The sequence below is a fragment of the Vidua chalybeata genome, chromosome 16 (assembly GCF_026979565.1).
Source record: "Vidua chalybeata isolate OUT-0048 chromosome 16, bVidCha1 merged haplotype, whole genome shotgun sequence".
Taxonomy (NCBI): Eukaryota; Metazoa; Chordata; class Aves; order Passeriformes; family Viduidae; genus Vidua; species Vidua chalybeata.
In genome coordinates, this window is record NC_071545.1 from 13,796,359 (window position 1) to 13,810,894 (window position 14,536).

A 14,536-nucleotide genomic window follows, 5' to 3' on the forward strand; every position below is an offset into this window, starting at 1 on the left:
AGGCTGAGCAGGGCTGGGGGGCTGAGCAAGGGTGGAGGCCAAGGAGATTTCTGGGGCTGAAAGACTTTTGGAGTTCTAGAGGAACTGGGTTGCATTGCTGGCACAGGATTTGGGGCCGTGGTGTTGGAGACTGCGGGAGCTGAGGCTGTGGGGCAGGAAAGCACAGGAGCTGGGAGCAGGAGAGCAGAATCTGCCCTGGAGCAGATTCCACAGGAGCTGAGGCTGTGGAAGGTGCTGCTGTGGAGGTGCAGGGGAAGGTGCTGATGTGAGAGGGGAGGCCAAGGGGGTCTCCAGGTGTGCTGGGACACAGAGAAGTTCTAGAGGTTGGGAGGCCCATGGACTGTGGGTGCTGGGAGAGTGGGAGGTGACCAGAGTGAGAGGCTCAACCTCCCAGGTGATGCCTTTTTTAATGATAAGAAAGTATTTACATTTAAAGGAATGTGTAATATAGAAGGGATAGAATCTGTTATAAATCTGCTCATGTTTTCTCCAGCTGTCTGCTTTCCCAGCACTAATTTGTGCATATATTGAATTTTCAAGTTTAAAGCTCTAGTTTAAGACAGTGGAGGGGATGGGCTCCTATCAGGAGTGATTCCTTGCAAAAAGAAAAAAAATCCTACAGTCTCCTTTAGTGGAAATGAGAACTTCAAATTACACATTGAAACTCTTATTTTTCCAGGATAGCTTTCAAAGCCAGGTTAGATAAAAATATTCTCTCAAAGCAGCTTTATCTCCAGCTGATTCCTCACTTTTACCAGCTCTTCAGAATAACCCAGGTCAGATATACATAAATCCAGTTTTGTAGAAATATCTCAGCCTTGGATGAATTTTCATATTTAAACCCAGTTCCACTGAGGGCTTTGGTGCCTGTCCCAGCTCCTCATGTGCAGCATCGTGTCCTGGTCATGAGGCAAAGCTTCACCATCACCCGTGGCAGTGCTGGAAACTGGCACTGGAGCTTCCCACACTGGCTCCTTATCAATTTCACCAGTAAATCCTTGGATCCAATTCCACGTTTGAGACATTTACAGCTGTGCTGAAAATTGTTCTGATTCATGAAGGAATCTCCAGGCAGGGAGAGGTGAGCTCTCCATGGGGACCAGTGGGCACCAGCTGACCCTTTGCAGGGATGCTGGTGGTGGAACCAGGATGAAAAGCCCCCATGAGATGCCCCCAATGGCCAGGATGCACCCAGGTCAAGCTGGAGGATGAAGTCAGATGCTGCTACATGGGAAGTGACTTCTTCCTCTGGGAGTGCACGAGAATAATGGGAATTTGGTTTCCTGAGTGGAAGCAAACAGCTCTGTGCAACCTGCAGCCCTGTCTGTGTCCTGCAGCCCTTGGCACAGCCAGGCTGGGCAGAGGCTGTTCCAGTCACTGGCAACAGAGGGTGAAGCAGCTTTGGTTTGGGGGCAGAGAGAGCATCCCTCCGCTGTGATCCCGTGCTGGAACACCTCTGTGGTCACACCATGGGTGTCTTCTCCTGGGCAGGAGAACAGATGATTTTGAAGTGGCCGTCGTCGGGGCTGGGAACGGCCCCGGCGCTTCCCGTGCTGCAGATCCCGGAGAAGGAGGGAGCAGCCCTTTCCCCAGGGTGGCAGGAGCTGCTGTGGCAGGATTTGGTCTCTTGTACAGCAGAGCCATGTCCAGGGAAGCAGAAGCCACAGGTTTCCACTGGCTCTGGGATTCTGATGCTGGTGAACCCATCACCAACGCTGCCAGCTTCCACCAGCCCATCTGCAAACAAAGCCGCTGTCAGCTCAGGGGGCCCAGGAGCAGCTTTCACCTGGGAATGCTCTGAAGTGCTGCACTAGAACCTGTGAAAAGCTGGTCCTGGAACTGGAGAGGACACCCAGCTCCCAGCATGGATTCACTGCATCACCTAGAACACCCAGAAAATCTCTCCAAACCTGGTGGCTTATCTTAAAAATGACCCTTTGATCCCTGTGTCCTTCAGCAGACAAGAATGGCTTGAGGGACAGTCCTTGCAGTGACTCCAGGTGTCACACTGGCTCATGGGGCATTCCTCTGTGATTTTTGACATTGATGGCTTTGAGGTGGATGTGTGTAGACATGGATGTGTGTGGTGTGTGTGCAGAAATAGGTAAGTAGGCAATTTTTCTTTGGAAAGGCGGGAGAGAAGAAAAGGAGGAAGAATAAAACCACCTTTTCCATGTTGAATTGTTCCACACTATCCTTTCTCCTTTTCTCCCTACCACAAGGACTTGTGAAGCCCCTCTGGCTGCAGAACTAGAACTGGGTTTTTGTGGGACAGGTGTTTGTTTTGGAAGAGGGTTGGCTTTTGTCCCCTCAGCCTCTGGATGGAGACTGGAGAGGTGCTGCCCATGGAGCAGCTCCAAGAGGGAAGCTGTGCCTGGGGAGGGAGTGACTGAGGGGTTAGGGTGGAGAATCGGGCACAGGGCTCCAGTCCTGCTCCTCTTCCAGGCTCACACTCGTTGTCTTTGCTTTTTCTCCCTCCCTTTTTGGGAAATGGCTCTGCTTTTTTTTCTGGCAGCCCAAGCCTGCCCCCACAAGCTCCCCCACCCTCTCCCAGTGCCCCCAGTGCTGCCAGCACCCACCTTTGGCAGGGTCCTCCCTGCAGTGGCAGGTCCCAGCGCTGGCCTGGCAGGAGACAGCCTCTCCCTTCCTGCGCAGGTGGGTCCAGCCCAGGAGCAGGGAGCAGATGAGGGTGCAGAGGCAGAGCCCCAGCAGCAGGTACAGCACCAGCCACGGGTCCTGCTCCGCGCACGCCTTCTGCTCCAGCACGGCCGCCGGCCCCGCGGGCGTGGCTGTGGGGCAGGAGAGATGGGGCAGCTCAGACACCTCCGTGGTGCCTTTTTGGGATGGAGAGAGCTGGCAGCGCCGGTGCCCTCCACCGGGAAAGAGTTTGGGAGCAGCTCTGTGTCCCCTCTGCTCGCTGGCACTTCTCGGTGGTGAAGTAGAGGAGATCCCTTCCCACGCCCCATCCACACCCTCCCCCATCTTCAGGGATCGTCTCGACCCCAGTGTAGGACTGGGAGATCTTGGGGCTCTACCTGTCCCCGAGGGCTGGGGCAGCTCAGCCGGGTGGGATCCACAGCTGCCAACCCCACCCTGCCTGGGGGAGCTGCCCAACCTGTAAAACACCAGCAGCACACGGCAGGGAAAAGCCACTGTGGCGTGGAGAAAATGGGAAAGAGATGCCCTGGCTGCTTTTCCCCAGCCCCGGTGCTGGCAGCCCCCAAGAGTGCAGTTCCCTGGGAAAAAGGGGGGGGGGTTTCTGCCGCCCCCTCCCCGACTCACGCTCACAGGACAGGGCACATTCCCGGGGGTGCTGCCCGCACACCGAGCTGCACTTGATGCAGTTCTTCACGAGATCATCGTAGTAAAATCCAGGTCTCTTGTTGCAGTCCATGGACTCTGGGGGAGGGAGGGGAGGGAGATGACCACGGTGTCCTCAGCACATCCCCCCACCACCCCAGTTCACGGGAGGAGGAGCCCAGCTCGCTGCTCTGGCAGCCTCTGCAGGGCTGCCGGGGTGACCCACCTGGGATTTGGGTGGTGTTTGGCTGGAGAGCTGGGGAAAGGCATCTGCAGGCAGCTGCCCGGGGAGGGGATGGTCTCAGCCAGCCAGAGGCAGCTGGGCTCACCTGGAGCTCCTGGCTGCTGCTGCTGCCCTGGGGCTTGCACAGCTTTTTGGGACACACCACAACCTGCCTCAGGATGCCAGGAACGGCATCTCCTGTCCTCAAGGAGGAGATGTTCACCTGTGGCTGCTGAATGAGCCCTGGGATGGGTGAAGCCACCTCAGCCTGTGACTCATGGAAGGGCGCTGGCACAGGGCTGGGCTGCAAAGTTCATTTGTCCCTTGTCCTCCTCCCCAGCTGTTTTCAGGACACCCCAGGGCCTGTCCCAGGCCGGGGGTTTATCATTATCCACATGCCTGCCTTTGGAGGGTGGGGTGGCCCCAGTAGGGAGCAGGAGTGTGGGTGCAGCCTTGTGACCCCAGAAGGGAGCAGTGCAGAGGTGCAGGCACCTGATCCTGGTCCTGAGCTGTTGCCAGCCCCAGCCCATCCTTGGGGAGCTGTCACATCCCCCTGTGGTTTTGGCTTGAAGCTCTGCAAAGCTGAACTGGCTCCGAGCCTGCCCTGGGGTTCCTGCCCCATCCCTGGAAGTGTCCAAGGCCAGGTTGGACTTGGAGCCACCTGGGACAGGGGAAGGTGTCCCTGCCCATGGCAGGGGGCTGGAACTGGATGAGAATTCGCCTCCCTACCACCTCAAACCATCCCAGGCTCTGATCCTCCCTCCCAGCTGGGCCCCATCCCTGACTCTTCCCTGCAGGGCACCCCAGCACTCACCACACACAGCATCACACTTCCTGGCCAGGGACTGCCCGCAGGCGAGGCTGCAGGGGATGCACTGGGAAACGAGGGTGTCCCAGTACTCCTGGTCTGTGCAGTTCTTCATGGCATCCTGCCCCACTCGTGGCCCATCCATGGCTGCAGGACAGAGACACAGGTAGGTACAGGGGCTGCTCTGCAGCCACCTCGTCCCTTTCTAGGGCTGGGACCCCTGGCAGGGAGATCCTGGCTGTCCCTCAGCCCTCTCTGGTCCCAGGCTTGAGCAGCCAAATCTGCTTTCCAAGCTGTGTGTGTGTGTCCTGTGCCAGTCCCAGGGGACACACAGAGAGCCCACCCTGGCCTAGAGGTGGCCCCAGGCTGTGCCCCGAGGGTCTGGGGGTCCCTGCACCTGCCAGTGGGAGCAAAGCTCTGGGGACTGTTCCTGTCCTCACAGACTTCTCTGAAAGTACCAGAACCACGACCCTGTGTGTCATTCCTGCCCTTTCTCTTGGGTGTTCTGGTGTCATAGTGAAACCCAGGCTGATGTGTAAGACGTGTCAGAGCAGAAGAAGGAGGGAAATCTCCCCAGGAGACTTTAGGCACCAGTTTAACCAGTGCCAGCTGGAGGTGGACGTGCTCCTGTCCCTGTCATGGGCTGCTTGTCCCATCCTCTGCTGCCCCAGTGCTCCCAGTGCCCTTGTGCACTGGGTGTGATGCCAGAGGCACAGGAGCAGTTCTCAGCAGCATAAAAATAATCAAAACCTCCCATTTTGAAGAATGAGCTGGCTGGTAACAGCTCCTGTGTTGTGCCACTCGCGGGGGCTGCAGAGGAACAGCTGCAGGAAGCTCTAACCCAGCAGGAGGGTGGCCGTGGTGGCAATGTCCCCTTTGCTGCCTGAGAGGGCTCCCGGGAGCCTCATCCCGCCCCGGAGCCGAGCCTGGAGCCGCAGCTGCTTCCTGCAGGGTGGGGGATGCTGGTGCTGACGGGGCCCAAAGGTTCAAAACCTCCCCAAGCTTTAGAGTCAGCCTCTGCGTGCCCGAAGGCTGAGCCGCTGCTTTGGCAGAGCCAAACCTTTGATTTTTACACAGAAAATCCCCTGTGCTCTGCCAGGATTTCTCCTCTCTCTCTCCAGGACTCAGAGATTGGGCACTTTGCACGTCTGTCCTGCCCCTGCCCAGCCAGCACCTTCCCTGCAGGACGGGCAGGGTCCTGCCTGGGCCAGCACACGGGAAACCCTCCCACTCCCAGGGAAAAATCCTCTCTGCGCTGGGAAGCTGGCCTGACACTCCCAGCTGTTCAATTAACACTGCTATAAAATTAAAGAATGACTTTCTGTCGCGCTGACTGGAGACATCCCCAGGGCAGAGCAAGGCTCAGGCCGTTGCTCTCCTCGGGTGCTCTTGGAAGAAACTGGGCTTTGCACCCAGAGAAGCCCCCCAGGGTGGCAGGAAGCCCTTTGGGGGGTACTGCAAGCCCTGGGGATGGCAGGGAGCTGAGCCATCCTGACCTAGGTGGGGTTTCCCATGGGATAATTGATGGGAAACAGATCTGGGGCTGTGTCAAAGCTGAGGGGCTGCAGGCTGGGAACCCCCCTCCCAGTGCTGCGAGGACACGTCCAAGGAGATGTTTGGCCTCATCTAGGACAGATCTTCCCCTTCTTGGGGAGTCCCAAGGAGCTCCCAGCATGGACTTCTCAGCCATGATTTTCCAGCAGATCCAGGTGAGTCTTTCCCTCTTCCTCTCAACCACCAGACCCCTCTGAATTCCCCCACAGACCCCTCATGCCAAGCTTTAAGCAACCACAAGACAAGGGGGAATGGCTTTAAGCTGAAGGAGGGTAGATTTAGATTAGTTGTTAGGGAAAAATTCTTTTTTGTGAGGGTGGGGAGGCCCTGGCACAGGTTGCCCAGAGATTCTCTGGCTGTCCCTGGATCCCTGGAAGTGTCCAAGGCCAGGTTGGACAGGGCTTGGAGCCACCTGGGACAGGGGAAGGTGTCCCTGCCTGGGGCAGGGGCTTGGAACTGGATGAGAATTCAGCTCCCTACCAGCTCAAACCATTCTGTGATTCCCTCCCCAGCCCCACAGCACTGATCTCCTTCAGCAGGGTGGGAGCTCTGAGCAGACCCTCCACTCCCTGCTGGCAGTGGGAGCATGCCCAGCCCCCAGCCCTGGCCCCCAAACCCCTCACCCCATCCCCCCAGAGCCCCTCCGAGGGGTCACTCACGTCTGGCTCTCCAGCAGTGGCTACTCCCCCTCAGCTCCAGCCATGGCCCCACGAGCTGCAGCCCCGAGCCCCCGCATGGCTCAGGGGTTATTATTAGAGAGATTTGGTTAATGCCTGGCTGTGCATTTCCTGGGGCTTCCCCTCGTCCCTTCCATGCAAATCGGCTGCACGCTCAGCGCCTGCATTGGCCCGTGGGGTCCCTGGGCTGCTGGGGACAGGGTGGGGGGACACTGCGGGGTGATGTGTCACCAGGACCAGGGACAGGTGTCCTGGGCCAGGTGGCTGCATTTCAGAGGGCCTTGGTGGAGTGGGAGCTCTGCAGCACCTGCTCTTGCAGCAGAATCCCAGAATCAGAAAGGCTGGAAAAGCTCTCTAAGGTCATCGAGTGCACCCATGCCCCCAGCACTGCCACGTTCACTGAGGAGCCATGTCCCCAAGTGCCACACTTAAACACCTCTTAAATCCCTCCAGGGGTGGTGGTTCCACCACTGCAGCCCGTGCCAGTGGGATATTTCCTGCGGGGGAAGGTGTTTCACTCTGTACAAGAGGCGCTGCCAGGACCCAGCACTGCTGGGAGCATCCATCCAGTCCGTGTGCTCGGGGTGGTCAGCACAAGGCACTGTCCTGTCTCCTGCTCACAACTCACAGAGCACCTCTGGAGCCCAGTGAGGTGCCTCGTGACGCTGCTGAGCCAGGGACAGGAGAAAGAAGGTAAATGAATGTTTATTCAAAAGCACCTCTCTCTTTTATAGAGAGCACCGTGAACATTCATTCCATTGGTCTTAAAGTAAAAACATTTCACCTGATTGGTACACTGGACTTAGGTCAGTGTGGTAGAACATATCTATAAACAATATGAACGGAAAACAAGATAACAGATTGTTTACATTCCTCTCAGACTTTTCCACAGGCTTAGCCTGGCAGAAATCTTTCTCTTTTTCTCTCTGACTGAACGGAGAATATCCACAGCCTCAAACACGGATTTTCTCAGGTGCCTCCATGTCTGGGAGGCAGGAGGGCTGTGCTATGCCCTGCATGGGCCGCTGAGTCCTGGGCTGGGGGCACAAAGCATTAGTAGCTCGTTAATAGCACGTTAATAGCTCATTAATTGCACGTTAATAACTCATTAATAGCACATTAACAGCACAGCTTGTTTTCACAGAGGCAAAGGGCCACCTCTGCACTGCTGGCAGCCTCCAGAGGTTTGTCCCTGCTCCTGCAGGGATGCCGGGCATGGCTTTGGCAGCGGTGCCAGGAAGGGGCACGAGGTGCTGGGAGCGTGGCAGAACTGTGACTCAGCTCAGGCCAGAGGGACCTTTCTGCAGAAGCAGCCGAAGGAGGAAGGAAGCAGCAATACCTGTGACTCAAAACATTCGTGGAGCAGCGTCAAGGATTCTTCTGTTTGGTTCAGAAACTCCCGGTCTGTGCCTGCCACGTGGAGCTGGACAGGCCAGAGGATGTTTTGCTACTGTGTCCATTGCAGGGACATTGGAGGCTGATCCTGCTCATGGGGAGCAGAGCCCAAAGCAGAGGAGCCCAGCACCTTGTGTTTGGGTGAGGCCCTTCACATCCCGGATCCTGAAGGAGGGTGGGAAGCAGCGCCGGCACCATCCAGCGCAGCACAGGGCTCGGAGCAAGGACCAGGAGAGGAGGCACCACGCCACAGGGACACTGCAGCACTGCCACATGCCACAAGTCTGGTACAAAGGATGAGATCATTGCCGTGCTGAGCCTCCCACTGGGAGGGAAATCACGATTTTGGCGTTGCCTGGGCTGGCTGAGTGTGGCAGAGCAGGGAGATGGCCCTGGAGAGAGGTGGCCCCAGCCCGCTGCTCTCGGGGTTTTGCAGGGGAAACTCACCTCTGTAAATAGCACCAGAGACTCGCAGTTTCCACCCTGGTGAGCCCTCAAGAGGGAAGTGAGAAGCACTTGGGGGTGGTTTGTCCCTCCTCGCTGAGCAGGGATCAGTGTGGTTTCAGCTGTAGAATTCTGGGGCTGTCTGGACTGGATGGAGCCCCATTTCCTCGGCCGTGTGGCCTCACCCCCCGTGCCCCAGACACCATCACCCCCTCCTACAGCCTCGGAGGGCGCTCTGTGGCTCTCAACACCTCCAGACATGGTGCCCCATGAGCTCCTGGCTCACAGCCAAGGCAGTGGCTGCCGCCCTGCCCCGCCTGGAGTTGTTCCTGTGGTTTGGGCAGCCACCACCAGCCCCCTCTTCCGAATTTCTGGATTAAACCTTTCCTTTGCTGAGTTCACTGGTTCCCCAGAGCATCAACCAGCAGCTCCCCGTGCATCCTCCCAGTGCCACGCATCCCTCTGCATCCCTCTGCACGGCTTTGCATCCCCCTTCCCATGCTTTTGCATCCTGCAGTGCCCATCTGCACCTGGCTCTGGAGGTGCCACACTCTCTTTGGGGTGACAGAGCCCAGTTTTTTCCTGACAACAAAATCTATTTTTCTGCTGGGCACTTGCCCCAGTGGCAGTGCTGCAAGGAGAGCTGCAGGTAGCAGGCAGACAGGGTGGATAATGTTTGGATCTGAAGCTTTTAGGGGGTGCTTTACCTTCCCTTTGAGCAGCTTCACTGGGATGATTTCCTCCCCTCAGCCCATCTGCTTTTAGCAGCCCCGAGTTTGCTCACACACGTGCTCCCTTTAGGACCTGACAAAAAGGGGCTGTGGGGGAAGAAGGGGAAGAGGAGCCTTTTTCGGTCGAAACTGCCACGGCGGGGCCGGGCTGAGCGCAGCCGGCTCCGAGGGCTCATTTCTGTCACCCCAATTCCCTGCGGGGGCGCTGGGGCCAGGACGTGCCTGTCCCCGGGACATCCCCCCCGTCCTTGTCCTGCCACCGTCCCCTCATGGCACAGCCCAGAGTCACCGCACGGCCAAACCCACGGGGCTGCCCGACAGCCACCGCTGCCACCCGGACCGTGCGGGGACACCCGGGGCTCTGCAGGGCCGTGGCCATGCCGTGGCAGTCCCACTCGTGAAGGGCTGTCCCTGTGTCCCTGTGTGCCCGGGCTGTCCCCCGGGGTGAGGCTCCTTGTCCCCGCTCCTGTCCAGAGCTCCTGGGTCCGGCTGTCCCCAGGATCTGTTCTGTGGGTCTGTCCCCAGGATCTGCTCTGTGTGTCTGTCCCCAGGGTCTGTTCTGTGGGTCTGTCCCCAGGATCTGCTCTGTGTGTCTGTCCCCAGGGTCTGTTCCGTGGATCTGTCCCCAGGATCTGCTCTGTGTGTCTGTCCCCAGGGTCTGTTCTGTGGGTCTGTCCCCAGGATTTGCTCTGTGGGTCTGTCCCCAGGGTCTGTTCTGTGGGTCTGTCCCCAGGATTTGCTCCGTGGGTCTGTCCCCAGGATTTGCTCTGTGTGTCTGTCCCCAGGATTTGCTCCGTGTGTCTGTCCCCAGGATTTGCTCCGTGGATCTGTCCCCAGGATTTGCTCCGTGTGTCTGTCCCCAGGATTTGCTCCGTGGGTCTGTCCCCAGGATTTGCTCCGTGGATCTGTCCCCAGGATTTGCTCCGTGTGTCTGTCCCCAGGATTTGCTCCGTGGGTCTGTCCCCAGGATTTGCTCCGTGGGTCTGTCCCCAGGATTTGCTCCGTGTGTCTGTCCCCAGGATTTGCTCCGTGGATCTGTCCCCAGGATTTGCTCCGTGGGTCTGTCCCCAGGATTTGCTCTGTGGGTCTGTCCCCAGGATTTGCTCTGTGGGTCTGTCCCCAGGAGATGGCACCCTTGGCCAGCCCAGCCCGGCTGTCCCCGCAGCCCGGAATCCTCCAACGCGGCCGCTCCAGCCCTGGCTGCACCAGGGGGAATCACAATCTATGGAATGGTTTGGGTTTGAAAGGACCTTAAAGCTCATCCAGTTCCCCTGACAGGGGACAGGGACACCTTTCACCATCCTGGCCTTGGACACTTCCATGTGGGATGCAGCCCCCCAGGCTGGCTCCTGCCCCTCCCTGGCACCTCCGTTTGCAGCACCCCCAGAGCCGGGGGGTTCAGGGCCCCCCTCACAGCCCACACTGCTCCATTCCTCCCTTTGCCCCTCGTCCTGGCACCACCCCTGGGGCTGCAGCGGGGCATCATCCCAAGGATGCTCAGCCCCACCGGGGTCTGGGCACGGTGGCAGCCCTGGTGCCAGGGTCTGACCCTCGCAGAGGTTGTGCCGGGGCTGTGGGGGAGCCCTGGGTGAGCCAGGCTCCAGAGCTGCCCCTGTGCATCAGCAGGGTGGTGCTGCAACAGCCTCCTTGCCAAAACCCAGCACAGATCAGGAAAAGGGAAGCATTTTACCAAAACCCCAGGCTGTGCTCAGGGCTGGCTCCCCAAACTCAGCAGCCAGCTGGAGACCAAGGATGGCCAGATGGGAAAAGACCTGGGTTGGCTGAGGTCTGGCACAGAAATGAGGAAAAAGCCCCAAAAATGCGTAGGGAAGGAGCAGGAAAAGGAGGGTTCAGCGCCAGGGTTGTGAGCTGAGGTGTAAAGCGTGGGTGGTGGATAAGGGAGATGAGTCAAAGAACAATCTTTGGCCAGAAGAGCTGATCTGATTACGTGGAGTTTTGACCTGGTGGGAACAACTCCTTGTCCTCACTGCTGAATTCTCTCTGGAGAGGTGTTTTCCTGGCAGAACCCTCATGGGAAGGGGTTTGCAGCCTGCCCAGGAACTCTGCTGTTAATTTTTAACACTAAAACCCTGGGGAAATTCCAGAGGACTGGAGGGTGGCCAGTGGGAGTCAATTTAATATTTAAAAGGGATGAAAGGGCTGATCCTGGGAATTACAGGCCAGGTGAGGCTGATCACCGTCCCTGCACAAATTAAGGGCTGGGTAATTGAGGATACTGTCAGCCAAAAATTAGAAGCTAAAAATATAATTAAGGTCGTTAGCTTGGTTTCATGGATGGCAGCTCCTGTCAAGTGAGTCGGCTTTGGTTTTTGGCATGACTCTGGGCTGGCTGATAAAGCTAATTGTGCTGCTGCATTATAATGGCTTTCTCCAAAGTATTTAATTTAGGGCCATGTGACATTTTCATTTGTAGAACTTGCATTATATGGAGTCAGCAGAGCAGACATCCGACGGCTGCGCTGGCAGCTCCGGGGCGGTGGCCAAGGGGGCGAGTGACAGAGGAGGCTGAGAGCACTGGATTTTGCACAGGGTGGATTTTTTAGCAGGGATGCTGAGGTGAGAGGGGGTTGGCGGGGCAGGCAGCCTCACAGGGGGATCCCCTCTGCCCTGCCCAGCAGCCAAAAGGTGGGGAAAAACAGGTGGGAGCAAAAGATATGGGTTTTTCTGCTGAAGCACAGCAAGGTCTGATGGCAGCAGCAGCCACTGGTAACCCAACTGTGAGTGTAATTAATCCATTTTAGGAGTAAGATATGAACTCGCAGACATTTGGCGTCTCTGGACAAGAGGAAAGTTCTGCTCAGTGGGACAGGATTTATTGTGGCTTCTGGGACAAGCTCAAGCCTCTGCATGAATGTGCAGCTTGCTCTGGACCATCCTCATGGGCTTTTCCAGCTGCATCCTCCCCTCTGGACTGCATCAGCTGCAGCTGAGTGCTGTGGATTTCTTCCAGTGGATAATTTGGGTCCTTTTATTTTTCCCAGTGGGAAAAATGGGATTGAATGGGGCTTGGAGCAACCTGGTCTAGTGGAAGGTGTCTCTGCCCATGGCAGGGGGTGGAACAAGATGGTCTTTAAGGTCTCTTGCAACTTAAACCACTCTCTGATTCTGTGACAAGTGGGCACAGAGCAGCCAGGGGCCTTTCTCTCCATCCAGGAAGGTGTTTTTCACTCCATATGGATTTCTCCCTGGTGTGTCTCACCCCTTTAAGACACACAGTGGCACGAGGGGCATCCAAGCCTCCTTTGGTCAGCATTTTCCGTGCCAGATGTTCCCAGGCAGGGCTGTGGAAGGCTCTGGATCCCTGCACAGCCAGGGGCTGAGTCCAGCATCCCGTACTGGGACTCCACGTGGAGCAGGGCAGGAGGGGGGAGCCCTCTGAGGCGCTGCTCAGTCCAAGCCTGGACCCAGTGCGGATCCCAGGGCTCGCCAGCCCCGAGCCATGACTCCTGCCCTCTCCCCCGGGCATCCATCCGTCTGTCTGTCTGTCTGTCTGGCTCCGCGGTAATGACGGCGAGCTGGCGGCACAGAGGCATTCAGTGACTTGCCCAAGGTCCCGTGGGGAGCGATGGGCACCCGGGAGGAGCACCCGGCTGTGCTGCTCCTGCCCGGCCCTGCGGAAAAATGTGAAAGGTGCCGGGAAACGCGGCCCAGCCACACGGAGCGGTGACATCCTGGCGGGCAGAGGCAATGGATGGTGCCATGACAGGAGCAGGTGCTGCTCTCCTCTCTCCAGTGGGGTTTGGTGCTGCTCAGCCCTTTCCTGGAGGGTTTTGCCGGTGCCTCCAAGGCTGGGGCCGCACAGCCCGGGCTGGTGACTAACACCTTCTGGTCTGCAGCTTGTTTACCTGGCGCTGGGGCTTCTTTTTGCAGGGCTGACTCACCACAGCGCCTTCCCCCTCTGCCACTGCAGCTCCCTGACAAAATCTTTCCATTTTCCCATTGTTTTAATTACCCTCATTTAAGAAAATCCTCCAGAAAAAACTGGCTGTGGGTTGAGGAGACACGGCAGCCCCAAGCGGGCATTCCCACAGCGGTGGCGATGGGATGGGATGGGATGGGATGGAATGGGATGGGATGGGATGATGAGGTGGGACACCCACCCCATGGCACACGCTGGGGACCTCAGTGCCAGGGCTGTGCCGGGATCTGGGGCACGCAGGGGATGTCACGGGCGGTGAGCTTCCAGCAGCACCGAACGTGGCACACGGGCGGCCGGCTCCGCGCGGCTGAATGCGGCCCGACAGGTTTGTGGAGAAGCCTGTCCCGTTCAGCTGGATTTTTGGAGAGGCTGGAGCCAGCCCTGGCAGCAGCCGCTTCCCGCGAGGTGCTGCCGGCTCCGGCAGAGCCGTGCGCGGCGCCAGGTCACGGCCCCGGGCCCACGGGGCAGGCACAGCCTGCGGGGACTGCTCTGTGCCAGCACTGTGCCCTTCTCGGGGGGAACGGTGCCCCATGGAAATAGGGAATAGCCCCTTCCCTCCTAGAGGCTTCCTCCAGTCTGCGGGGTCCGTGCCCTGGGGAGGTGGAGAAGGGCCGGGGGCCAAGAGAACACATGGAGGTGTCCATGGAGCTGCAGAGGGGCTTTTTGATGGAAAAAGAAATGCTGTAGGAACTGTGGGATGCCAGGTCCTCAGCAAGCAATGTTGGAATAATCCAACACTTGGGATGGAAGAAAGGGCAATCAGGCGAGGAGCAGGGCTGGTTGAGAAAATCATCCACCCTTCTCCAAGGAGCAGGATTTCCGCAGTCACGTGCCAGGTGAACCCTGGACCCACAGCGAGGGCGGCAGGGTCCGTACAATCCAGAGGGGAAAATCCTCTCTTCCTGGGGTAGCGTCATGCTGCTTTTATATCATTAGGTTCAAGGAAAAGGTGGGAAAATCCGCTCAAATGGTGACGTGTGGGGGTCTGGTGGCCACCCCCAGCCTGGGATCACCATGTGGGCTCGGGGCCGGGTGAGGATGCACTGGGGTCACTGGTGCCATCCCAATCCATGGCACACGGTGTGTGCTGCGAGTGGCCCTGGCAGGAGGGAAACAGGTGATTAAAGCCGCCTTTGATGAAGCAAAAATTAATAAACGAGCAGGCAATTGTGCTGGGCTTTATTTACTGGGGATGACAGCGCGGAGCCGGCGTGGCGAGGCCGCCCAGGCCGGGCCCCACATCAAACGACAGGACAGCGCCAGGCGCGAGGGGACCACGCCATCACCTCTTCTCCGACGGGTTTTTCCTGGCCCCAAAAATCCAGGAAGATCCATGTGGCTGTTCCTCATAGCAGGGCCCCATCCCACACCAGTGGGGAACACTGGGATGAGCAGGAGATGCTCTGTGCCAGGGTGAGGTTTGGCTGTGGTAGGATGTGCCAGTCTTGGGTGCATTTTGGAGGT

The 14,536-nt window shown here is 58.0% G+C and overlaps 1 protein-coding gene across 1 annotated transcript; it reads right to left on the bottom strand.

Moving 5' to 3' along the window:
• Positions 1-1,462: 1,462 nt before the first annotated feature.
• Positions 1,463-4,476, bottom strand: TNFRSF13B (TNF receptor superfamily member 13B). Its single transcript, XM_053957484.1, has 4 exons — positions 4,338-4,476; positions 3,283-3,399; positions 2,580-2,789; positions 1,463-1,737 (listed from the first exon to the last, which is right to left on the bottom strand). The coding sequence occupies exons 1-4, from the start codon at positions 4,474-4,476 to the stop codon at positions 1,463-1,465; spliced, it is 741 nt and encodes a 246-aa protein (XP_053813459.1).
• Between the last annotated feature and the right edge of the window lie 10,060 nt (positions 4,477-14,536).